The sequence below is a fragment of the Pinus tabuliformis genome, chromosome 5_1 (genome assembly GCF_031772625.1).
Source record: "Pinus tabuliformis cultivar Carrire ecotype Pingquan chromosome 5_1, CPIR1, whole genome shotgun sequence".
NCBI lineage: Eukaryota > Viridiplantae > Streptophyta > Pinopsida > Pinales > Pinaceae > Pinus > Pinus tabuliformis.
In genome coordinates this window covers 688,347,100-688,374,844 of record NC_142305.1, presented here as the reverse complement: position 1 = coordinate 688,374,844, position 27,745 = coordinate 688,347,100, and the positions used below count along the sequence as shown (strand labels likewise).

Genomic DNA, 27,745 nt, shown 5'->3' with positions numbered 1-27,745 from the left:
AAGATAATCCTAATAAGTAAAAAAACATCACAAGCAGTTATCATAGTTAGAAGAATCATTAACGTCATCTTGCCTTAGATTCTTCAACATAGTATCAGAGCCAGGTTCGCACAAGGCATGAAGAAGGTCAACTCTATTATGAAGAGGCTTGAAAAGAAGTGTTCATCATTAGCAAGTCTCATCAAGCAAAGTTTCGAGGCAACATGGAATAGTCTCTTCCCTTCCAAAGATCTCAAATCTGCAAAGAATTAAGTGTTGTTCTCAACCCTCACTGGAACATTTCAAGATGAAAATATATGGGTGATAGATAGTAGAGCTTCAAGACACATATTGGACATCACAAACAACTCAAAACCCTATCCAAAAGGAAGTCCTCATAATTTGTGGAGCTTGGTGACAACAAGAGCTATCTGGTAAAAGGCATTGGATCTATAGCTGGAAGGGGGAGGTAACATTCATCTCAACAACATTCTATATGTTCTAGGTTTGTGCAAAAATCTTATTTCTATTTCATCATTAGAAGAAAAAGGAGATAGAAGTTGCTTTTATAGATGGTAAAGTAGTGGTTTAGGCTAAATATTCTAGCATTGAAAAAGCTAGAACCATTGGAGTTCAAGAAGGAAGACTCTACAGACTCTCATCTCCTCTAAGTCAAGCACTTGTCCACATTGTCCGTGTGAACTTTGGCATAGAAGATTGGGCCATCTTCATTACAAGATCTTGCCAACTCTAAACTCCATTGTAAATGGGATACCAAATCTCAAAGAAGACCATGAAGGAGTCTGCAAAGGCTGTGCTCTGGGAAAGAATGCAAAGAAACCATTTGCACATAGTACATCTAGAGCTCAAGAGATTCTAGATCTCATCCACTCTGATGTATGTGGTCCCATGTCTAAATAACTTGGAGGTCATCTATATTATGTTACTTTCATTGATGATCATTCAAGGAAAACTTGGGTTTATTTACTTAGATCCAAGGACAAAGTATTCATAAAATTTCAAGAATTCAAAGCAAAGGTAAAAAATCTTACAGAAAGAAAGATAAAGATTCTAAGGTCAGATAATGGAGGAGAGTATACTTCCAAAGAACTCATTGCTTTTTGTAAAAGGTTGGGATTAAGAGGGAGCTTATAGTTCCATACAATCCCGAGCAGAATGGAGTAGAAGAAAGTGTCAAGGCTATGCTCCATGATCAAGATCAACCGAAATTTCTATGGGGAGAAGCAACAAAAGACTACAGTATACATCCAAAATAAAAGTCCTCACAGGTCACTTGGTAATATAATTCCAGAAGAAGTCTTCACTAGGAAGAAACCAAATATTGATCATCTCCAGATATTTGGGTGTCCTGTATATATTCACATTCCCAAGGACAAAAGAAAGAAGCTAGATCATGCAAGCAAGAAAGGAATATTTGTTGGATATAGCAACTCTTCCAAGGCTTACAGGATCTACATAAAGGAAGGACATCAAATAGAAGTAAGTAGAGATGTAATTTTTTATGAGAGAATTGCCTTCAAGAAATCCAAAGATCTCCCATTTGATTCTTATGAGGAGGATCTTCCTATGTTTGAGGAAGAAGTTAATAAGGAAGAAGAAGTCTCTCATCATGAAGAAGAAGGTCCCAATGAACCAATCTCTCTCCCTGAAAGAAGAAAGAGACCTAACTGGTTAACTTCTACACTTCAAGAAGCAGAAGGTCACACCGCAAGAGGAAGATTCAGGGAGAGCAAGAAACCGAAAAGATACTTAGGATATGCAGCATACATGTTGAAGCTCATTGAAGATGAAACTTCCACTTTCGAAGAAGCAACCAAACACAAAGAATGGAAGAATGTAATGAATGAGGAATGCCAATCTATTATAGAGTTTGGGAAATTGTCCCAAGACCGAAAAACAAATCAGTGGTAACCTCTAAGTGGTTATATAAGATCAAGCATGCTACAGATGGAAGCATAGATAAATTCAAGGCTAGATTCATGGCTCGAGGCTTCTCTCAGGAAGAAGGCATTGACTATGAAGAGACCTTTTCTCCCACAACAAGGTATACCACGATCCGATCTCTGATATCTTTGGCAGCATCAATGGGATGGAAGGTACATCAAATGGATGTCAAAACAACATTCTTGAATGGTACCATAGATGAATAAGTCTACATAGAACAACCATTGGGATTCAAAGTAAAGGATAGAGAAACTCATGTTTGCAGATTGAAGAAGGCACTTTATGGCCTCAAGCAAGCTCCTAGGGCATGGTATGCTAGAATGGATGCATACTTGCAAAGGTTGGGTTTCAGGAAAAGCACGACAGATCCCAATCTCTACATCAAAGTAGAGAATGATGAACCTGTCATCATTCTTCTATATGTAGATGATCTTCTAATAACTGGTAATGAAGAAAGAATTCAAGAGTGTAAGAAAATGTTGGCAACCAAATTTGATATGAAGGATCTAGGACTTATGCATTATTATCTGGGACTGGAAGTCTGGCAGGAACTGAATGAAATCTTCTTGGGACAAGGAAAGTACGTGATCGAGCTATTGAAAATGTTTGATATGATGGAATGCAAACCCATGACAACTCTGATGATCACAAACTTGAAAATGTTAAGGAATTATGAATCCAGTCTAGTGGATCCTACTAAGTACAGACAACTGATTGGCTCCCTGATGTATCTGGTGAATACTCGGCCATACATATGTTTTGCAGTAAATGTTCTTAGTCAATTTCAAATGGAGCCTAGACATGATCATTGGATAGCTGCCAAGCATATACTAAGATATTTGTAGGGAACCGTCCAATATTGCCTTAAGTATGAAGAAGGAAAAGATATTCATCTAGAAGGATTTACTGATTCCGATTGGGGAGGCAGCAAGAAGGATGGAAGAAGCACTATAGGAGGATGTTTTAGCTTGGGATCCTCCATGGTCTCTTGGATGAGCATAAAGCAAGAGACAATGGCTTTGAGTAGTGCTGAGGCCGAGTACATTGCAACCTGTGAAGTGAGCAGGGAAGCGGTCTAGTTAAGGAAGATGTTATCTGATTTGTTTGCAGGACCATTGGACCCTACCATAATACATTGTGATAATATCAACTATATAAGATTGTCCGCGGACCCGATATTTCATGGAAAAACGAAGCACATAAACAACAAGTACCACTACATTCGAAAGTGGGTACAAGATGGTGTACTGAAGCTAGAGTATATCCCCACCGATGATCAAACTGCAGATATTTTGAAAAAATTTCTTCCCAATAAGAAGCTTGTGTATTTTAGAAACAATCTTGGATTGGTTGACATATCTTCCTTAGCTGAGAGGGAGAGATAGACACATCATTCTTGTCTTCACTTTGGAAGAAAGAATGGAGGATTGAGTAATCATCTGGCATCCGATACTCTTTGAGGATGTGGTAGGGCATCCAAGATAAAAGTAGGCAAGAGGACCGATGTTCTTTGAGGACTGGGGACCCAAGATAAGAATAGTCCTAGAAGGTCATACTTGGTGAACATAGGGGTGGGTATGTACATTGAGAGACAATGATGAAGGTGTCTATGATCATTGGTGTCGCCAACTTGTGCTATAATCTATTGAGAGATAGAGCTATTAGTCAAGGCCTTGCTATGTGACAATGTTGGTTATAATGAACCTATACAGATGGATTACTAGTCCGACTCTTCTTATGATATCTCTTCAGTATTGAGAATAGCCATGTACCATTTATGAATACCTCCCTAATTAAGAGGGAGTGTTGAAGAAAGTGTAACTAGGTTCGGTCTTCATAAATACGAAATGTATTTTTGATTCTTGTATTTTGTAAAAGAAAGGAAAATGATTATTATTATTATTGAGTTTGGGTTTCTTGCCCAAGAAATTTGTTTTATAGGTCAAGCACTAATTGAAAATGCCTCTAGGGTTATCCTACATCAAGAAGTCAAATAGGGACATTCTCATAATATGAAGACCCCATCGGGCATCTTGTAAATTGTAAAAAGAATTATTTTTGTATTTTACTAAGCCTTCCAAGACCAAGTCGGCCTGCCAGCCTGTCAAGTCGGCCTAGAAGTCGGAATTCATACCCCTGGAAGACCCTTGCAACCCCCACGGGCACTTGTAAGAGGAAACCCTAACGAGGGGGCAGCAATCACCAACAACAACCAGCTCACCCGCCTAATTCGTAGGACCCTTGCTAGTTTGAGTGGTAAAAGGGCCAAACAAGAAATTTGCCATCAACAAATTCTACTCTATCTCCTTTATCTTCCAAGCATAAAATAGAAACCAAATTCTTCTTCAAACTTGGCACATATAATATATTGGTGAGATGAACACTATTACTTGGTTCTAGCTCAATGGATGCCTTTTCAATGCCTTTGACTACATAATTGTTGTTGTCTCCAAGTTCCACCTTTTGTGCTAATCTTCTTTCCATCAAACTTGTGAGGTTGTCTTGGTCTCCCATCATGTTCCTTGAGGCACCACTATCTACTAGCCACAAGTCTTCACTATCTGCAACAAAACTAGTAAGAGCAGAGAAATATAAGAGTTTTTTATAACTTGGATTTTCATTCTTTGGTCTCTTTGGGAGTTCTTCAAAATCTGTTGTGAAGGTATGCAACTTCCCTTTTCTCTTTCTATCATTTGATCTTTTAGGGCAATCATGTCTAAATTGACCAAATTTGTGGCATTGATAGCATTGAACCTTTGACATATCTCTCCTTCCTTGAGGAGCAGCTATTCTTTCTTCCGGTCTTCTTCCTTCATTTCTTCCTTGAAAACCAAAATTCTTTCTTCCTCCACCTTTCTTGAAACAAGCTGCATATGCTTGAGAATTACCTTCATTAGATCTTTGAATCTTTCCTCTTGATATGAGCCTTGATTTTTCTTTAGTACAATTGGTCCATAGTTCATCAAATTTTGGAGCATCTTTTTGTTGAAGAAAGTGTAACTAAGTTCGGTCTTCATAAATATGAAATGTACTTTTGATTCTTGTATTTTGAAAAAGAAAGGAAAATGATTATTATTATTATTATTGAGCTTGGGTTTCTTGCCCAAGAAATTTGTTTTATAGGTCAAGAACTAATTGAAAGTGCTTCTAGGGTTGTCCTAGGTCAAGAAGTCAAATAGGGACATTGTCATAATATAAAGACCCCATCGAGCATCTTGTAAATTGTAAAAAGAATTTTTTTTGTATTTTACTAAGCCTTCCAAGACCAAGTCGGCCTAGAAGCTGGAATTCGTACCCGTGGAAGACCTATATATAGGAGACAACTCGACCTCATTTGGACACATTCATTCCTCTCTCTCTCATGCGAAGGAAGAAGCAAAAAAGGGCAGCGAAGAAGGCAGAAGAAGGAGAAGAAGTGTTTTGGGTTCCTCTCTCTCGCTTTCTCTCCACACGCGCGAAGGAGGCTGAAATTTTGCAACTTTTCGCTAGGGTTTCTGCTGCTTGACTAGGGTTTCTTTGTGAGGGTTCGATCTGATGAAAAAGGGCTAAAGGAAGGGCCAACAGAGTCCCCTTCTAGATGCCGAAGATAGATTAGGTCAAGCGAGGCAGCGAGAGGCAAAGAAGAAGTAGTTATAGTCCACACGTGCGAAGTAGCAGCCGCTGCTTGGGGGTCCAAAGTTGCAGATCTACAGTTAGGGCCGAAAAGCTGTGGTTGGAGGTCGAAGTAGTGTTGCTAGAAGAGATTCTGCTGGTTTTGGAAAGCAGTAAATCAAGCACACTAGTGAGAAGCTAATCTTGGTCTTGGAAGGGCTTCAGTGTTGGTCAAGAGTCTTGGTATTCGTCAATAAAGAATCTATAAGAAGAGATTGAAGGGTTTTCCTCTCAAGAGGAGAGGTTTTGCCCTGGCTTGGAGCCTACATCTTGTGTACTTGTATCTTGTTGATCTACTTGTTTTGGTAGTTGTTTGCTGATTGAAGTACACACTATAATAATAATAATAATAAGAAGATAATCCTAATAAGTAAAAAAACATCACAAGCAGTTATCATAGTTAGAAGAATCATTAATGTCATCTTGCCTTAGATTCTTCAACATAGTATATGAGCCAGGTTCGCACAAGGCATGAAGAAGGTCAACTCTATTATGAAGAGGCTTGAAAAGAAGTGTTCATCATTAGCAAGTCTCATCAAGCAAAGTTTCGAGGCAACATGGAATAGTCTCTTCCCTTCCAAAGATCTCAAATCTGCAAAGAATTAAGTGTTGTTCTCAACCCTCACTGGAACATTTCAAGATGAAAATATATGGGTGATAGATAGTAGAGCTTCAAGACACATACTGGACATCACAAACAACTCAAAACCCTATCCAAAAGGAAGTCCTCATAATTTGTGGAGCTTGGTGACAACAAGAGCTATCTGGTAAAAGGCATTGGATCTACAGCTGGAAGGGGCAGGTAACATTCATCTCAACAACATTCTATATGTTCTAGGTTTGTGCAAAAATCTTATTTCTATTTCATCATTAGAAGAAAAAGGAGATAGAAGTTGCTTTTATAGATGGTAAAGTAGTGGTTTAGGCTAAATATTCTAGCATTGAAAAACCTAGAACCATTGGAGTTCAAGAAGGAAGACTCTACAGACTCTCATCTCCTCTAAGTCAAGCACTTGTCCACATTGTCCGTGTGAACTTTGGCATAGAAGATTGGGCCATCTTCATTACAAGATCTTGCCAACTCTAAACTCCATTGTAAATGGGATACCAAATCTCAAAGAAGACCATGAAGGAGTCTGCAAAGGCTGTGCTCTGGGAAAGAATGCAAAGAAACCATTTGCGCATAGTACATCTAGAGCTCAAGAGATTCTAGATCTCATCCACTCTGATGTATGTGGTCCCATGTCTAAATAACTTGGAGGTCATCTATATTATGTTACTTTCATTGATGATCATTCAAGGAAAACTTGGGTTTATTTACTTAAATCCAAGGACAAAGTATTCATAAAATTTCAAGAATTCAAAGCAAAGGTAAAAAATCTTACAGAAAGAAAGATAAAGATTCTAAGGTCAGATAATGGAGGAGAATATACTTCCAAAGAACTCATTGCTTTTTGTAAAAGGCTGGGATTAAGAGGGAGCTTATAGTTCCATACAATCCCGAGCAGAATGGAGTAGAAGAAAGTGTCAAGGCTATGCTCCATGATCAAGATCTACCGAAATTCCTATGGGGAGAAGCAACAAAGACTACAGTATACATCCAAAATAAAAGTCCTCACAGGTCACTTGGTAATATAACTCCAGAAGAAGTCTTCACTAGGAAGAAACCAAATATTGATCATCTCCGGATATTTGGGTGTCCTGTATATATTCACATTCCCAAGGACAAAAGAAAGAAGCTAGATCCTGCAAGCAAGAAAGGAATATTTGTTGGATATAGCAACTCTTCCAAGGCTTACAGGATCTACATAAAGGAAGGACATCAAATAGAAGTAAGCAGAGATGTAATTTTTTATGAGAGAATTGCCTTCAAGAAATCCAAAGATCTCCCATCTGATTCTGATGAGGAGGATCTTCCTATGTTTGAGGAAGAAGTTAATAAGGAAGAAGAAGTCTCTCATCATGAAGAAGAAGGTCCCAATGAACCAATCTCTCTCCCTGAAAGAAGAAAGAGACCTAACTAGTTAACTTCTACACTTCAAGAAGCAGAAGGTCACACCGCAAGAGGAAGATTCAGGGAGAGCAAGAAACCGAAAAGATACTTAGGATATGCAGCATACATGTTGAAGCTCATTGAAGATGAAACTTCCACTTTTGAAGAAGCAACCAAACACAAAGAATGGAAGAATGTAATGAATGAGGAATGCCAATCTATTATAGAGTTTGGGAAATTGTCCCAAGACCGAAAAACAAATCAGTGGTAACCTCTAAGTGGTTATATAAGATCAAGCATGCTACAGATGGAAGCATAGATAAATTCAAGGCTAGATTCGTGGCTCAAGGCTTCTCTCAGGAAGAAGGCATTGACTATAAAGAGACCTTTTCTCCCACAACAAGGTATACCACGATCCGATCTCTGATATCTTTGGCAGCATCAATGGGATAGAAGGTACATCAAATGGATGTGAAAACAACATTCTTGAATGGTACATAGATAAATAAGTCTACATAGAACAACCATTGGGATTCAAAGTAAAAGATAGAGAAACTCATATTTGCAGATTGAAGAAGGCACTTTATGGCCTCAAGCAAGCTCCTAGGGCATGGTATGCTAGAATGGATGCATACTTGCAAAGGTTGGGTTTCAGGAAAAGCACGACAGATCCCAATCTCTACATCAAAGTAGAGAATGATGAACCTGTCATCATTCTTCTATATGTAGATGATCTTCTAATAACTGGTAATGAAGAAAGAATTCAAGAGTGTAAGAAAATGTTGGCAACCAAATTTGATATGAAGGATCTAGTATCTGGGACTGGAAGTCTGGCAGGAACTGAATGAAATCTTCTTGGGACAAGGAAAGTACGTGATCGAGCTATTGAAAATGTTTGATATGATGGAATGCAAACCCATGACAACTCTGATGATCACAAACTTGAAAATGTTAAGGAATTATTAATCCAGTCTAGTGGATCCTACTAAAGTACAGACAACTGATTGGCTCCCTGATGTATCTGGTGAATACTCGGCCATACATACGTTTTGCAGTATATGTTCTTAGTCAATTTCAAATGGAGCCTAGACATGATCATTGGATAGCTGCCAAGCATATACTAAGATATTTGTAGGGAACCGTCCAATACTGCCTTAAGTATGAAGAAGGAAAAGATATTCATCTAGAAGGATTTACTGATTCCGATTGGGGAGGCAGCAAGAAGGATGGAAGAAGCACTATAGGAGTATGTTTAGCTTGGGATCCTCCAGGATCTCTTGGATGAGCTTAAAGCAAGATACAATGGCTTTGAGAAGTTCTGAGGCCGAGTACATTGCAACCTGTGAAGTGAGCAGGGAAGCGGTCTAGTTAAGGAAGATGTTATCTGATTTGTTTGCAGGACCATTGGACCCTACCATAATACGTTGTGATAATATCGGCTATATAAGATTGTCCGCAGACCCGATATTTCATGGAAAGACGAAGCACATAAACAACAAGTACCACTACATTCGAAAGTGGGTACAAGATGGTGTACTGAAGCTAGAGTATATCCCCACCGATGATCAAACTGCAGATATTTTGAAAAAATCTCTTCCCAATAAGAAGCTTGTGTATTTTAGAAACAATCTTGGATTGGTTGACATATCTTCCTTAGTTGAGAGGGAGAGATAGACACATCATTCTTGTCTTCACTTTGGAAGAAAGAATGGAGGATTGAGTAATCATCTGGCATCTGATACTCTTTGAGGCTGTGGTAGGGCATCCAAGATAAAAGTAGGCAAGAGGACCGATGTTCTTTGAGGGCTGGGGACCCAAGATAAGAATAGTCCTAGAAGGTCATACTTGGTGAACATAGGGGTGGGTATGTACCTTGAGAGACAATGATGAAGGTGTCTATAATCATTGGTGTCACCAACTTGTGCTATAATCTATTGAGAGATAGAGCTATTAGTCAAGGCCTTGCTATGTGACAATGTTGGTTATAATGAACCTATACAGATGGATTACTAGTCCGACTCTTCTTATGAGATCTCTTCAGTATTGAGAATAGCCATGTACCATTTATGAATACCTCCCTAATTAAGAGGGAGTGTTGAAGAAAGTGTAACTAAGTTCGGTCTTCATAAATATGAAATGTACTTTTGATTCTTGTATTTTGTAAAAGAAAGGAAAATGATTATTATTATTATTGAGTTTGGGTTTCTTGCCCAAGAAATCTGGTTTATAGGTCAAGCACTAATTGAAAATGCCTCTAGGGTTATCCTACATCAAGAAGTCAAATAGGGACATTCTCATAATATGAAGACCCCATCGGGCATCTTGTAAATTGTAAAAGGAATTATTTTTGTATTTTACTAAGCCTTCCAAGACCAAGTCGGCCTGCCAGCCTGTCAAGTCGGCCTAGAAGTTGGAATTCATACCCCTGGAAGACCCTTGCAACCCCCACGGGCACTTGTAAGAGGAAACCCTAACGAGGGGGCAGCAATCACCAACAACAACCAGCTCACCCGCCTAATTCGTAGGACCCTTGCTAGTTTGAGTGGTAAAAGGGCCAAACAAGAAATTTGCCATCAACAAATTCTACTCTATCTCCTTTATCTTCCAAGCATAAAATAGAAACCAAATTCTTCTTCAAACCTGGCACATATAATATATTGGTGAGATGAACACTATTACTTGGTTCTAGCTCAATGGATGCCTTTTCAATGCCTTTGACTACATAATTGTTGTTGTCTCCAAGTTCCACCTTTTGTGCTAATCTTCTTTCCATCAAACTTGTGAGGTTGTCTTGATCTCCCATCATGTTCCTTGAGGCACCACTATCTACTAGCCACAAGTCTTCACTATCTGCAACAAAACTAGTAAGAGCAAAGAAATAGAAGAGTTTTTTATAACTTGAATTTTCATTCGTTGGTCTCTTTGGGAGTTCTTCAAAATCTACTGCGGAGGCATGCTACTTCCCTTTTCTCTTTCTATCATTTGATCTTTTAGGACAATCATGTCTAAAGTGACCAAATTTGTGACATTGATAGCATTGAACCTTTGACATGTCTCTCTTTCCTTGAGGGGCAAATATTCTTTCTTCTGGTCTTCTTCCTTCATTTCTTCCTCCATTTCTTCCTTGAAAACCAAACTTCTTTCTTCCTCCACCTTTCTTGAAACATGCTACATATGCTTGAGAATCACCTTCATCCGATCTTTGAATCTTTCCTCTTGATATGAGCCTTGATTTTTCTTTAGTACAATTGGTCCATAGTTCATCAAATTTTGGAGCATCTTTTTGTTGAAGAAAGTGTAACTAGGTTTGGTCTTCATAAATATGAACATTGAAATGTACTTTTGATTCTTGTATTTTGTAAAAAAAAGGAAAAAGATTAGTATTATTATTGAGCTTGGGTTTCTTGCCCAAGAAATTTGTTTTATAGGTCAAGCACTAATTGAAAGTGCTTCTAGGGTTGTCCTAGGTCAAGAAGTCAAATAGGGACATTGTCATAATATGAAGATCCCATCGGGCATCTTGTAAATTGTAAAAAGAATTATTTTTGTATTTTATTGAGCCTTCCAAGACCATGTCGGCCTGCTAGCTTGTCAAGTTGGCCTAGAAGATGGAATTCGTACCCCTGGAAGACCTATATATAGGAGACAGTTCAACCTCATTTGGACACATTCATTCCTCTCTCTCTCATGCAAAGGAAGAAGCAGAAAAATGCAGCAAAAAAGGCAGAAGAAGTGTTTTGGGTTCCTCTCTCTCTCTTTCTCTCCACACGTGCGAAGGAGGAGGATAAAATTCTGCAGATTTTCGCTAGGGCTTCTACTGCTTGACTATGGTTTCGTTGTGAGGGTTCGATTTGATGAAAAAGGGCTAAAGGAAGGGCCAACAGAGTCCCCTTCGAGATCCAAAAGACAAATTAGGTCAAGCGAGGCAGCTGGAGGCAAAGAAGAAGAAGTTCTAGTCCACATGTGCGAAGTAGCAGCTGCTGCCAGGGGGCCGAAGTTGCAGATCTGCAATTAGGGCCGAAAAGTTGTGGCTAGAGGTCGAAGTAGTGTTGCTGGAAGAGATTTTGCTAGTTTTGGAAAGCCGTAAAGCAAGCACATTAGTGAGAAGCTGATCTTGGTCTTGGAAGGGCTTCAGTGTTGGTCAAGGGTCTTGGTATTCGTCAATAAAGAATCTATAAGAAGAGATTGAAGGGTTTTCCTCTCAAGAGGAGAGGTTTTGCCCTCGCTTGGAGCCTACATCTTGTGTACTTGTATCTTGTTGATCTTCTTGTTTTGTAGTGGTTTGATGATTGAAGAACACACTATAATAATAATAATAAGAATATAATCCTAACATGTAAAAAGACATCACAAGCAATTATCATAGTTAGAAGAATCATTAATGTCATCTTGACTTAGATTCTTCAACACTTTTCTAGCACATACTCCTGCCACAAAAGCATCTCATGTTTCAGGTAAACCATTGAGTGCTATAGTTACTAATTCCTTATCAGAAACGACTTCATCAATTGCTTGTAGTTGATCTCTTAGTTGAGATATCCTCATAAAGTATGAGGCTATAGTATCATTCCTTGTCATTCTAACATCACGAAGTTCATTCTTCAAACTCATGGCTTGACCAATATTGTTGATAGTGAACAAATACATCTGCTTTGAAGATTGAAGACTTGAAACATAGGGAATCAAGTGATCCTTGATAGAGTCCACAATGATACTCATGGTTGTGATATCGTCCTTCTCAAACTTTGCTTTCTCTTCATCTTTTTCTAGTTCAGTAACCTTGCCTTTAACAATATCCAAGAGACCTCCTTTTGCAAGGAGAAGATCAATCTTAGTCATCCAAGCTCTAAAGTTTGTAGCTCCTTCTAATTTGCTTTTTTCCTTCATGGGAGCCCATAATCATAGAAAAGCAAATAGAATGTAGATCTAAGGTTTCAGGAGTGATCTCTTACCAAAGCTTCTTCAAGAGTATCTCAACATCCTTTTCATCACCAAAGCTCTGATACCATGTTGATTTTTCAAGTGCAATAGATACAAGCACAATATTTCTAAACTATTGGTAATTACTTCGAATGATATAGATCTTCTTTTAACAATTCTAGTTTATCATTAAGCAATTACACTTCAGAAATTCAACCATAAACCATAAAGACAGTAGAGATCACAATGCACAAAAGAGAAAACAAGATTTATCCTAGGAAAACCCACTAGGGGAAAATCCCCACAACCTTTTCCTTAGAGAAATTCTTCAATTCAACAAGAGATACATCTAATGCAGCTAATCATCTATGACATCAACAAGATCAACAAGCTATGGTCAAGCCTGGTCTCCAACCCTCAAGTCAAGTCAAACCAAGTCAAACTTCAACCCTTCAACAATTTGGCCTTCTCAGATCTGCCTAGAATTTTGACCTGCCAAGGATATGTTGCCCAGAATTTCGGTGTGCCCAAAAAATTGCTCAGAAATTTGGCTTGTCCAGGAAACTGCCTAGAAAAAGGTCACGTGCAAAATTAGAGAGAAAGAGAGAGAGAGAGAGAGAGATGTGAGCTAAAGAGATCTTCATCCTTCTTCTTCCTCTTGTCCTTCACTTGTATGCCCAAACCTTGTCCTTCTTGTATGATGGTCGAATGGTGCCTTTGTGGAGGAGGTCGAACGCCTTTATATAGTGGTTTTCCTATCCAGAATGGGTTGAATTGACTTGCGGGAAATGGCTTGGAGTGAGAAACACTTTCTAACCATTTCTAGCACCTTGCTTGATTGAGATATTCACCTTTGGAGCATGATGCCATGCTTGGAGAGCCTTATACTCACATGTTTGGGGTAAAAAGAGGTTGTTTCTTATGTTTTATCATCATGAGAGCTATCTTTTAGGTTGGCCTGTGACCTACTTTACTTGTAAAGACTTAAAATATTATTTTAGGGCTTTTTTAAGGTCTAAATTAATCCCAAATCAACATGGTTACCCTAAAATAAATAGAGGAGAATTGATTGGAGAGAATCAGTGTCACACATCACATTCTCCTCTTGAGACCTTGTGCACACTAGTTCTTTTTCCTCTAGGAGACATGGGTCACTAAAAGAAGACGAACTTGTTTTGGATTGAACTATTTTGCTTTGGGTGATATTATTTTGGATAGATGAAGGATGGTATGGTGAATAGTGCTATTTGTGAGAATTTTCTTCCCTTTATGCAAATGTTGTAAAACTAGGGTTTAATGAATGTTTTCTTCACATATTGAATGTTTAATCGCTCTATGATCTCCATTTGTTAAATTTGCCACATAGTATCCATTAAAGAATCTTAAATGTTCTGTGATTTAAATCTCCAATTATATCGAAAATCACTAGGGTTTGATTGAGAGGTTTATGCTTTCTCTCACCATTTTCCAAGTAAAAGTCTTTAACCTTCATATTTTTCTCCTTTATGTTGACTCCACGCAGAATATTGAAAAGTACTGGCCTTTGTGATCATCTAAACTTTAAATTAATTTCATTTCTCTCTCTTTGGTAAACTATGGTTAGGGTTACAGAAAAATCTATATTAAATCTCATAATTTACCTCATATGTTATGCCCCAAGGGTTTGGCCTTGCATCCCATAATTTAAATAGGAAAAATCAGATTTTTTACAAACATTTTGGCTCCTCTGATAAGGCTGACATCTAGAGTTTTGGGAGCTGTTTTATAAATTCTCATTCATTGAATCATTGCTGTGGCATTTTCTCTTGTTCACCCATTTTTTAGCCTTAAATATTCATGGTATATAATCACTCGAAGGCTGTTTCATGATTTCTGTTGTAAATTTTGCATTCTCTGAACTGTCAAACCAAGAAACCCTAGTTTATAACAGCAATCCTCATTTTAAGAGTGGCATGGTGTTTGGGGCCTAATTTAACATCTTTAAGACCTCTTGAGCCCTCTAGACTTTGTTGAGAAATGGTACTAGTATTGGTTTCATAATTGTATTTGTTATTGTACTTGTCAAAAGAAAGAAAAAGAAGATTTTTGCAAAAGAAAAATTATTTATTTATAAAGCGTAGGTTTCATGCTTGTGTCAATGGTCAAATAGGTCAAGGCCTCCATTGCATGCCTAGGAAGAGTCAATATAAATTGTAAGACCCTTTTGGGTATATTGTGTCATGTAATTTTGTCCACAAAAGTCTAAAATGCCTCTAGCTACAAGTTGGCCTCAAGATCAGTTCAAGTCGGTTTTGATCCTGCTCAAGTCGGCCTAGTGACCAGTCTGTTCGATGGGTAAAGAAGTATATATATATCAAGGGACTCAGATTCTTTTGGAGACAATTATCTCTTCAGTTCGATACCAAGGAATAGCGACTAGCATAAGAAGCAAAGAAGACCTTAATACACACACACACATATATATATAACATTCCGCTCCTTGACCGAAACATCCAAGTCTGCTCAGAACGAAGGTACAGTGGTACTACAGAAGCCCGAAGATTGCAATAATAAGCACCAAGGAGATCTGAAGATAGCAGAAAGAAATACAGTCGTATTACAGGGGTCTGAACGGTCCTATAAAAGATCTGAAGTTGACTCAGTAATCCGAAATTACAGCCATAGTTTCATGATCCAAGATTAGTAATCCGAAGTTTCAGTAGCATCATAAAGGTTCAAAAATCACTGTGGTTTGAAGTTGCAGCCCAGTGGTGTTGTAGTAGTTCAAAATCAAAGCAGTCTGAAGAATTGCAGTGGCATCTCTTATTGTTGAGTTGAGACGACTCGTAGCCAGAAGGTGGTTTGACCTGGTCTCATTTCATTTGATTCTTAAAGAAGAGGAGAATTTGTCGGGTTTTCCCCTTGAAGAGGAGTTTTTCCCTGGCTGAGAGCCTACATCCTGTGTTCTTGTTGTTTTGATCTTAATGCTTTTATGTTTTGGTAGCTACTTGATGATAAGAAGATAAATGAAGACACAAAGAAGTTAAAATAAGACCTAATAAAGATAATTAAAGATCACAAGTAATTACCAAAGATAAGAAAATTTTTCTGTCTTTATGATTTTCCAACATGGTATCAGAGCTAAGGAAAAGGCAGCTCGAAGATAGTTTTTTCTCATCACATTAAGAGGGTTTCAAGTCTAATAAAGAGGACTGTGTACAAGATTCAGTAAACAAGAATCAAGACTTCTGCAATTAGGACCAAAGTCCTTCTCTAAGAGACAGGAATTGAAGAAGCATAAAATCATCCTACAGAAATCCGTAAGGTACTGTTAGAATCCTGTACTAGGCTGTATACCTGGGCTTGAAGGATGAAGAAATTAAAAGAACCAAGAAAGTAGTCTTATCATCTCCAAAAAGAAGAATTGAGATCTGTGTACTTTTATATAAAAGAACCGAACTCTATCAGTGACACAAAGCTGGCCTAAAAGGATAAAAAGAATCTCTGTTCTATGAGAATCGAGATATAGTGAGTCTATTTAAAAGGTCTACATCAGTGATTTAATGAAGCACTCACCAGAAATTGAAAAGCAGTGGTATTATCTCTTATTCTTACAATTCTTTGGTGTAAGTATCTAGCATTTTGGGACCAGCTTGAAGAAAGAAGATAGTATCGTATGCCTTGAAGATCTCATTATTATCAAAAGAGAAATGTCAGTCCACCGTAAGACATTATAGGTCTGTTCTACTACAATACACAATGAAAAATGTGAAGCAAGGATACCTATGAATTCAAGAATATACATGGATGGGAAGTTCCAAAAGGAATTTTTGTTGTATAAAAAAAAACAAGCTTGACGATCTATGACAATAAAAGAAGAAGCTTCAGTTGGTTACCATTTGACATTGATCATGATAGTTGCTGCACCCCTTGAAGGCAATTCTTAACCTCTGCATCTTTCGAAGTATTCGTTCTTGAAAGGTGATCATGGCATTTTGAAGATAGCTTTGCAGAAAACTTTTTGGAGAACTAAGCTAAGTAGTCCTTGAGGTACGTATGATCATCTTTACTTATATATGGTCTAACTCAATTTGGATTAGGGTTTTGAAATCTCATTTTCTTGGTTCTAGGGTTTGTAACTTTCATATTATCAATGAATGTTAGTACCTAAATTCTTGTAAACCCTAGTTGGTTAAGAAACCCTAACCCTATTCTCTTTTGTTCACCCAACCCTAGTTTTGGTCTCTAGGGTTTGTAGGTAGTCTAGGGAGATTGGAAACCCTAGTTCATTCTTGTACTTGTATACTTTTGGTATTACTTTTCAAGTAAATGTTGTAGGTATATAAAGGTATGCTGATCCTATGCCATGAGGATGTTGACACTTCATGGTGAGAGGGAGACCTTCAAGAAAAAGCTTTCACCTTCCCACAAGAGATAAGTATTAATTTTGATTTCCTATATATCTAGATTTATTTTTGTTGCTTGATTATTATCCTTTCTCTTGTATTTTCCTTAAGTTATAGGTATATTCTAAAGAATAGGGATTGTGGCTAGATTCAGAGGGAGTCTTCAAAAAGAGACTTATAAGCTATGTCACAAGGTTCGTCGAACTTTAACCTTGAGGTTCGAATTTTGGCGAACCTTAAAAAAAATTTGAGGTTTGGCGAACCTCATTGAACCTCATAGCCATTGACCAAGTCCATAGATCAAAAATCATAACTTCCTGTCGCAACTCAAGCTTGTAATTTATCCTTGCAGTTTCCATGTCTATGAAAACATTTTTGATGTTTACTGATGTTGATTTCTTACTATTTTATCGTATAATTCATTTTAAATTAATATATATAAACGAACCTAATGACGAACCTCATCAAAACATTCGAACTTCAACCAAACCTAATCATTGTCAAACCCAAATTCGAACCCGAACCATGTGACATTGCTTATAAGAATACTTGTTGCAGAAGGAGTCCTTCAATAAGAAACCCTACAAGGTTTGTTACAAGAGGGTACGATCGTTTTGAAATTTGTCTAGGGTTTTGCTATAAAATCATGAAAGATTCTCATAGTGTTAGGGTGATTAATCTCTAGATTAAACCAACCCTCGTTTTACTATCTTTTGTTCACCTTGGTAAAACCCTAACCTTTAGGGTTCACTATAAAACCCTAGCCTTTTGATGTTTAAGGTTTGTTGATATTATGATGAAACCCTAGCCCTTTAGGGTTTGTTGTTGATGTCTAGGATATATGATGAAACCCTAGATTTTTAAGGTATGATGAATTAGGGTTTATGACAAAGCCCTTGTAATAGTTAATATAAGTGCCTACGAATAAAACCTTAGGTGTATGTGCTTCCATATGATTGATACTGGGTCGAGTTGTTATATATCTAACACTAATGTTTTTTTTTTTGTATCTAGGGTTTACAAAAAAACCCTAGCAAAGATTCATATAAGATTCTAGGGCATAATAATGAAACCCTAGATGTAAAATGCTTTCGTTGTGATTTGATTTAGTTGTTGATATCTAAGGTTTAGTTTTAACGATGGAGTTTACGGTTTGTGACAAAACCCTAGCAAAGTTTGTTGTAGAAGTCTAGGACATGAAAGGTGTAACCCTTGTTAATTGTAAACCTAACTAGTTTTCGGTTTTGGATATCTAAAGTTTGATTTCTTACTCAATGTTTTGATAACCCTAGATGCTCCCATTATAATGACATGCTAACTCTATATTGATAAAGTTGACTTCATGCTCTTATACATTTGTGTTTGGTTGTACTTGTTGTTAAAGATTTGCAGGTACATAGTCTTCAAGATGTTGAAGATGTTTACCTACCTCATAATTGATGATGACTTGATAATGATGATGAGCATGATGAAAAGAGGGAGTTGTAAGAATGTTGATGGTATTAAAGATTGATAAATGGCCTTGTTACCATATAAAGATAAGGAATGATGTTCCTGAAGGAATGAAGTTTTGGAAGGCCAAAGTTCTCCGATGATATGATGATGCGAAAGAAAGAGCGTGTTTGGCTGTATTATTGATGGATTTGTTCCCTAGTAGAGAAGAAGCTTGGATAAAGGAAAGTGTATATCTCCCCAGCTAAGAGGGAGGACATATTGTGACAACTATAGTAAAGAAAGAATAAGATCAGAGAAAGACTAAAGCACTACAGATGGTTATTCATTAAGTGCAAACAAGACTTGGATGTGTTGAGAAATGTTGAGGCTGAGTTTGGTGTTGCTGAAGAAATTGAAGAAGGAAGCTTCCATCAAGACATGTTTGGATATTATGATGACCTGAGTAGCATTAGAATGGACCCCAAAGATCATGCTAGCATATTGATAATAAGAAACTATATATTGGAAGTGATTGGGGTCATATGACTATAGTATGTTGGGATGAATAAAATAAGTAGCTGATGTGTTGATCTCTCCTCGAGAAATTTGTGTGTATCTCTGATTTGGTTGAGAGGGAGAGATGAAGTACCATAAAACTACCTGTATGATGGTACTTGGGAGGAAAATGTGGCTTAGTTAATATTGAGATCTCAGTTGATGTCTAGATCCTAGTGAGGGAGGGTATCGTGTGGAGCTTCAGTTTAGTGTTGATACTTGGATCCCTGTAAGGGTTCCTGTCAGAGAATGGAGGCCTAGATGGTATCTATATCTTGTTTGATGTATACCAGCGTTGTAGCCTGATGGTACCTATAGTGGCAATTGCCTAGATGACACTTTAGTCCCTATTGGGAGGATACTGTGGCAGTGAGGGTATCCCAAGCATTGTGTATGTTGTTGTACTCTTCTTAGGAACATTTCAAATTGAGGTCAACCTTGTACTGGTTGAACAATTATGAATACCTCCCTAGTTAAGAGGGAGTGTTGAGAAATGTAACTAATATCGGTCTTCATAATTGTATTTGTTATTGTACTTGTCAAAAGAAAGAAAAAGAAGATTTTTGCAAAAGATTTTTTTATTTATTTATAAAACATGGGTTCCATGCTTGTGTCATTGGTCAAATAGGTCAAGGCATCCATTGCATGCCTTTAAGAAGAGTCAAAATAAATTGTAAAACCCTTTTGGGTATATTGTGTCATGTAATTCTGTCCACAAAAGTCTAAAATGCCTCTAGCTACAAGTTGGCCAGAAAATTAGTTCAAGTCGGCTTTGATCCTGCTCAAGTCGGCCTAGTGACCAGTCTGTTCGATGGATAAAGAAGTGTATATATATATATATATATATATATATATATCTATTAAGGGACTCGGATCCTTTTGGAGACAATTATCTCTGCAGTTTGATAGCAAGGAATAGCGATTAGCATAAGAAAAGAAGACCTATATATATATATATATATATATATATATATATATATATATATATATATAACATTCTGCTCCTTGACCGAAACATCCAAGTCTGCTCAGAACGAAGGTATAGTGGTACTATAGAAGCCCAAAGATTGTAGTAAGAAGCACCAAGGAGATAGCAGAAAGTGATACAGTGGTATTACAGGGGTCCGAACAGTCCTATAAAAGATCCAAAGTTGACTCAGTAATCCAAAATTACAGTCATAGTTCCGTGATCCAAAATTGCAGTCATCCAGTAATCCGAAGTTTCAGTGGCATCATAAAGGTTCGAAAATCACTGTGGTTTGAAGTTGCAGTCCAGTGGTATTAATTCAAAATCACAGCAGTCTGAAGAAATGCAGTGGCATCTATTTTGTTGACTTGAGAGGACTTGTAGCTAGAAGGTGGTTTGACTTGGTCTAGAGGTCTTGGTTGTCTCATTTGATTTGATTCATAAAGAAGGGAAGAGAATTTGTTGGGTTTTCCCCTTGAAGAGCGGTTTTGCCCTGGCTGACAGCCTACATCCTGTCTTCTTGTTGTTCCGATCTTCGTGCTTTTATGTTTTGGTAGCTACTTGATGATAAGAAGATAAATGAAGACACAGAAAAGTTAAAACAAGACCTAATGAAGATAATTAAACATCACAAGTAATTACCAAAGATAAGAAAATCTTTCTCCCTTTATGATTTTCCAACAGACTTAGCCATAGATTCTTTGAACTCGCCATCCTTCTTCACCCAATTTATTACCTTTTGCATTTTATCTTTGAGTGTCCTAAAGCAAGCATCCTTGGAAGGTATATAACCTAGGTGTCCTTGGATTATTTAATCTCTAAACCTTGTAGGGAAGCCTCACTTCTGGGAATAATTTTCCATCCACTAAAGAGCAGGGGAATAAACAGCAAGGTGACAGTGGTGGCTGATCCCATTGTTGGCCTTGATCTAGTGCTTTGCACTAGAAGTGCTAGATTTTGATGTAACAGACGTTATAAAATTCATGGGCGTAAAGTCTCATGCAACATGAATGGTAACAGAGGTAGAATCACCAATGGCAAGCTAGAGTTTATAGGTCTCCTCAAGGTCCTCAAACTGCTTTGGAGAAAGGTGTTTCAGAGTCAATTGCATAGAGAGACTCAGAGATTGTTATTGAACAATGAAACTATGAGGGGAAAATTCTAGGTTACCAATGCAGACATTGAATCTCTCTTCAGCACTTGAGAAAGTTTAGCTTTCACAAATATACAGGAAGTAAAAAGCACAGGCTAATACTAGTGACCAAAAAGTTATCTGAAATCACATCAGAAATAGAGTTTCTAGTGCAACCGTTATGTAGTAGCCACCTTTCTGATGCCCCAATTTTGCTTTTTGAGTCTTTTCTTGGGTAAAGAGAGTATCATTCATTAAATAGTAAATACTAGAAAGCAAGTAGATCTATGATAGTTGTGATAAATGTTCCAGTTTTGTTAGGAAATTATGTGGAATTTAATTTCTCAGCTGAGCTCAAACTGGCACGGTTGACAGGAAGTATAAACTTTACCCAGTACCTATTTTATTCATATGAAAAGAATGGTGTTTTTGATGTTCGATCAAAATAGAATGAAGCTTTCGATGTTTGATCAAAATAAAATACATACCAATTTTCTCCCGAACAAGAGCAACATACTCCATATTCCCTTCTTTCTCCAAGAAATTCAATACCTTCTCATATACGCTGAGTGGGGGTTGTAATCTTGTAGTTTCCAACCAGTTCAATATCTGTGCACAGGAAGCTCATAAGCAAGGAAAATTAAAATCATTAACCATAATGGATCTATGTGATGAAAAAATGACAACTTAGCAAATAGAAGACTTTCAGAAAAATCAAGTACACTCTTTCAAAAAGAGACAAAACTATAAATAACAATAATATGAGACACATTCCTTTGTCACTATGCACAACTACATAAGAAATTCAAAATATCTAATAAAAGAAAAAAATAGACTATAAGATGGGCAGGTTTCATCTGCTAATCAATACACAACATAACCTATGAAGCGTAAATTTCAAAGTCCATGCCCAAATGAGACATTTCTGGTTAAAATATGTTGAATTCTAAGTTACCAAGATTCGGATATGGATACAGATACGGATCCGGATTCAGATACGGATACGCCAACTTTTTGAAAAGCCAGGATCCGGATACGACAAGGAAACGGCAAATATAAACAAATATAAAATATTTTATAATTATTAAATTTAAATTTATATAAAAATAAAAATAGAAACACATTTTTTAAATATATAATTTTTAGTACTTATCAAAATAATTATAGGAAGAATAATATAAAATTAATGTATCATTTATATATATAATTTAATTATATAAAAATATTTAAATTATATAAATATATATATAATATTTAAAAAAAATATTAATTTAAACAAAATTAATGTATCATTTATAAATATAATTTAATTATATAAAAATATTTAAATTTTAAATATATATATATATATATATATATATATATAATATTTTTAAAAAAATTATTAATTTAATAATATTAAAATTAATACATTGTTTATAAATATTTAAACTTTAATTCATAGTTATTATATTTATATTAAATGGTTATGAAACTTAATTTATAAAAGTTACTTTTTTACACTTCAAAAAAATTTAAAATTTAAATAAAATATCTAAATAGATGTTTGGTGGCTTACCATAGATATGCATTAAAGCTTATAATAAAGAAAAAGTAACTAGCGGCAAACTAAAATAATAAATTATTCGCACTTTTGATTTTTTTCATTTTGGTTGACGCTCAATTTTCTAGTTTCATTAACACTCGTTAATAATTCATTTATTAACCTGATAATGGTTTATTATTCCCTTTTCTGATTTTTTTTCATTTTAGTTGGCGTTGAATTATCCAGTTTCACTGACGCCAGTTGAATAATTAATTTATTGACACATATTATCGGGTTATCTATTAAGTTATTAACTCATCTGCATATTTTTTCATACTAATGTTTGAGCTGACGCCTGCTTCAGAATTTTGCGCTGACCTCTGACAACTTAACACATCGACCAATGTTGGGGGCGTATCTCCTCGTATCCGGATTTGAATCCGTCGCCAATTCGGGGATCCGCAGATCTAGCCCTTTGGCCGGGCGGATTCGGTAACATAGGTTGAACTTTGTAGCTATGGTCAATCTTCATAATTTATATTTTAGCCCTTGTAATATATAAAGAATTTGTAAGACATGTTCTTCAAGTCGGATTTAAAAGATAATTTTGAAATTTGAAATTTGAATTTTTGGCTCCAAGATAGTCAAGTCGGTCCTAATGAAGAGACACACCCATTCACAAAGGCAGAACACTATAAAAAGCTAAGTTGCACGAAACATCGAAACATTTCAAAGTTTCCAAAACAGGTACATTTAGAAACGTCCGCTCCCAAAAATGGAAATGTTGGCTGAAATGTCATCTATATATATATATATATATATATATATATATATATATAGATATATATCTAAGTGAACAACACATTATCTTGCAAGGAAAAAGGGAATAAGACCTGTAATTTGTAAATGACAATTTAAAAGGAAAACCAAGTCTATATTAATTCTCATTGATGATTACATGATGACCAAGTTTCGATCCAGTTTCGGCCAAGTTTCAGAGTTTCGGGTACGGATACGACCTGAAACGTCAGGTTCCTAGAAGTTTTGTGCAACACAGATAAAAAGGCATTTGACCTCCTCCACAAAGGCACCATTCAATCTCTCTCAAGAAAGATAGTTTTTTGGGCATCCAAGCGAAAAACAAGAAGGACAAAGATCATCTCTCTCTCTCTCTCTCTCTCTCTCTCTCTAGCTCGCACATGTGTTTCTGGGCAGTTTTCTAGGCAACATTGTTGAATGTGTAACTATGATCGGTCTTCATAATGTATATTTTTCCACTTGATGTATTTGTATTGATTATTGTAAAGCATATTTTAAATGGAGTCAAATGAAAATATATTTTGGGTCAAAGTCCCGTTGCGACTTTTAAAAGAAGAAAATTTTGAATTTTGAATTTTGAAATTGAAATTTTTGGCTCCAAGTTTGTCAAGTTGGTCTCCCTCCTAGTCAAGTCGGCATAGGGCCAAAGACACACCCATTCGACCCAGCATATCACATATGCTATTTTAATAACTTGAAATTTATGTTGAAGGATATGAATGCATGTCATTTGAATATGATGAGATTCTTTTTATGTATTTTGAAATTCAAGAGTTCAAACAGTTTTGGGATTGAAGAGACACCATTTGGAATGCAAAGAGACAAGTTTTTCCATTTCAGATTCGTGTGTGTGAAATAGTAACATGCATCAAAGTTCAATTATAAAATCGTGTGAGGTTGGAGAGTTGAAGGCTAGAGAGGTAGAGACTGAGAGTATGTGAGCTGATTTGAGTTGTTTATTACCTGGCACATATAGAGAAAATGTGAAGCAGATTTGAAGAGAAAAGGTAGCAGGAATATAGACGGAGGTATGGAGATTTATAGACAAGGTAACCAACACATTGTTGTTTCTTGTTTGTATCAAGGGATTGTAGTCTCCTTTCAAGTTGTAGCTTGATAAATAACATGTTGGAGCCTATTGAGGTAGGAGCCTCCTGTGGGTTGTAGCCTGCAGAAAACTTATGGGAGTTGGAGCTTCCTTGCATGTTGTAGCTTGCAGAAAAATTGAGGTAGTAGCCTCCTATAGGTTGGAGCCTACAAAAAATCAGATATAATAAGGGAGTAGGAGTTTGTCTTTGCATCAAAACGATAAAAAATCGTGGTTTTCTCCCTTTATAGGTTTCCACTTATATCCAATGTCCATATGTGATGTTTTGGTGTGTTGATTTTATGTTGTGGTCTACATGGTTACATGTTTATTTTAAATATGTTGTTCATATGGTGTACGCTGTTCATTTAACAGTTCAGTTATTCAGTTAAAAGAAAAGAAATTTAAAGTCCATGAATGAACTAAACTAGTTCACACCCTTATCAATTTAGTTAAGTTTTCATCAATTGGTATCAGAGCAGGTTCCTTCTATGTAAGCCTCATCGCTGGAAGGTCGATCTGGTTGAGTCATGAACGTGTACATATGCTTAGTACAACAAACTTTCATGAATGGAGAGACATGGTTAAAATATAACTAATAGCTTATGGACTTGGTGTATGGAAGCTTGTATGCAATGGATACAGTGAAGATGATTCTCCTCTTATTCAAGAACAACAGTGGAATGCTAAGGAAAAATGTGTAATGTATAACAATCTTCATAATAATGATCTTGAGACGGTTATAGATCTTAAATTTACAAAAGAAATCTGGGATAGATTGCAGCTCGTGATGAAGGAGATACTAGTGGCAGTAGTACAAAAAAAGAGAAGAGAAAGAAGAAGAAGAAAAAGGGTTCTCAAAAGGAAAGCATCCAATCAAATGAGACAGCTGCTAGTGTGAGTGTACCTGACTTTCATGGGGAAAATACAGATGAAAAGTTAACTGAACATCAAGTTATGCTTGAATCAACCCTAGCTGAAATAAATAGGCTGAAAAATGAAAACAAAGACCTGAAGAAACTTGTGCAGATATGTGATGAGGGAGAGCATGAGTACAAGGAAGAAATTGTTAATCTGAAGACACAACTTGAAGAAGCAAGGAGAATAGTGTTGAAACTTGAGAAGTCAATACTAGTAGGATTTAGGGTTTGATTCCTCTTTCTTGATAATTAATTGTGAATTCTGTTGGCCTTTTTTAGTTCTTAATTGTTTATATTTCATCAAGCAATTACCAAATTATATGTGTATGAATATCACATGAACAAGAGACACAAGATGTAGGCGCACAGCCAGTGAAAAACTCCTATAAGGGAGAAACCCAGTCAAGAACTCTTCCTTCGGTAGATTCAATTCAAGATGAGACACTTCCAAACTTCTTAGACCTAGATAAATACCTCCTCCAACCACCAAGTCAACCCTTCCCTCCAACAGATGATCTTCACAAAATACTCCAAGTGGCAGCTCCCCAGCAACAACTTCAGTTCAAAATTTCGGCGCCCCAACAATAGCTTCAATTTAGAATTTCGACCACCCAACAAAAAAACTTCAACCCTAGCAATAGAATTCTGGACCTACAGTAAACACAGATTTTCGGCCCCAACAATTGCCTAGAACTTCGCACGTGTGAGAGATAGATAGCCCAAAATTTTCGATTTAGTTCTTCCCAACAAACTTTGTCCTTCTCCAGCTACTTTGCTCTCTTTCTGCTTCTCTTCCTTGAAGATCGAACTTGTTTTGTGAATGTGACAAATAGGTCGAATTGCCTCTCCTTATATAGCCTTTCTGCTGGGTCGAATTGCCCTCATGTAGGTCGACTTCTTGGGGGCAGGGCCGACTTGGTGTGTAGGTGACAATTTACCTTTTTGACTCGAAAATAATTCTTTTTACATGATACAAAAGCCCAAGGGTCTACTAAAAATGATGATGATTGTATTGACTCAAGACAAAACCTAGAAGCCTCAATGGGGGCTTTGACCTAGAAAACATTGACCCAAGCATGAAACCCATGCTTTAATAAGTCATTTTCCTTAATAATAAATTTTCTTTTTAACAACTACAATTATGAAGACTGAAGCTAGTTACATTCTTCAACACTCCCTCTTAACTAGGGAGGTATTCATAATTACATATATACAAGTACATGGAAGATTTCAAAATGATATGAACTATGAAGAGTTCTAGCACACTTAGTGCTGCGAACTAGATACCTGACTAGGGTAATTTATCCGAGTGGGACTAAGATGGACTGAAGCTTTCAGCCAATCTAGGTACCATCAGGCTTACTTGTTAACCATCAACCCAGGGATTTAGGTGCATATCCAAGGTCGAAGCTCCATGACAAATGCCACCCTCCTTCTTTAGGATCTAGACATCAACACATAGGTTGACCAGATGTCCTCCCAAGCATCTGCCATTAGATGCTTCATCTCTTACTAATTAACTAGATATATCCATTTGTTAAGCATGCTTCCAAAGTATTTAACCTTCTTGTGGAGAGATTTACTTGTACAAACACAAACCCCAATCAACAATAAACTTTCAAATCGACATAGAAATAAACACAAACCTTCGGGGTCCTCAATTATCCTGATGCCACTTATTCATATACAAATTGTCGGAAGTTTTCTTCACTTCTTCAGCAACATCAAATACACCCTCAGTACATTGCAAATCTATTTAGTAGTCCTTTTATTCATTCTCTGATTTCTTCTTCAAGGTATCCATCATGACTATCATAATATGCCCTCACTCTCAACTGGGGAGATGTACTCTTTCTTCTACTTAGGCAACCTCTCAACTTAGAGAGATTAACAACTTCATAACATCAGAGAAACTTCATTCTTTCAAGGCTTCATCTTTCTTATAGAATCAAGGTCATCTTGATCATCATCATTCTTATAGCTTCCATTCATCATGCTCATTATTATAAACATCTTCAATCACAAACATCTTCAACATCTTGAAGATTGTGTAGCTGCAACACATTTAACAACAAGTACAGCCAAATACAAACATACATAAGCATGAAGTTAACTATATCAGAGTCATATTACTATAATGGAATCATTTTAACTTTAGACACCAAATACCTAAACCTAGTTAGTTTCATAATTGATAAGAGACACACCTTTTACATACTAAACTTCAACTTCTTGCTAGGGTTTCGTCATAAAGCTTAGACTCCATCTTTGAGACACAAAGCCTTAGATATCAATAATTCAATCAAATAACAATTCTACTATACATCTAAGGTTTCAACACTATGTTTTTACATGTCAGACTTCTACTAGGGTTAGTTGCAAACCCTAGATTTTATCATCAAAACTAAATCAT

General features: G+C 36.6%; 1 protein-coding gene across 2 annotated transcripts in view; it reads right to left on the bottom strand.

Moving 5' to 3' along the window:
- EMB2654 (Tetratricopeptide repeat (TPR)-like superfamily protein) overlaps nucleotides 1-27,745 on the bottom strand; it is a 487,353-nt gene that overhangs the window by 82,537 nt on the left and 377,071 nt on the right. For both annotated transcript variants that reach the window (XM_089432755.1, XM_089432756.1), the window contains exon 9: nucleotides 21,470-21,590. In XM_089432755.1, the coding sequence (XP_089288881.1) occupies nucleotides 21,470-21,590 (121 nt within the window). The remainder of the gene's footprint in view (nucleotides 1-21,469; nucleotides 21,591-27,745) is intronic.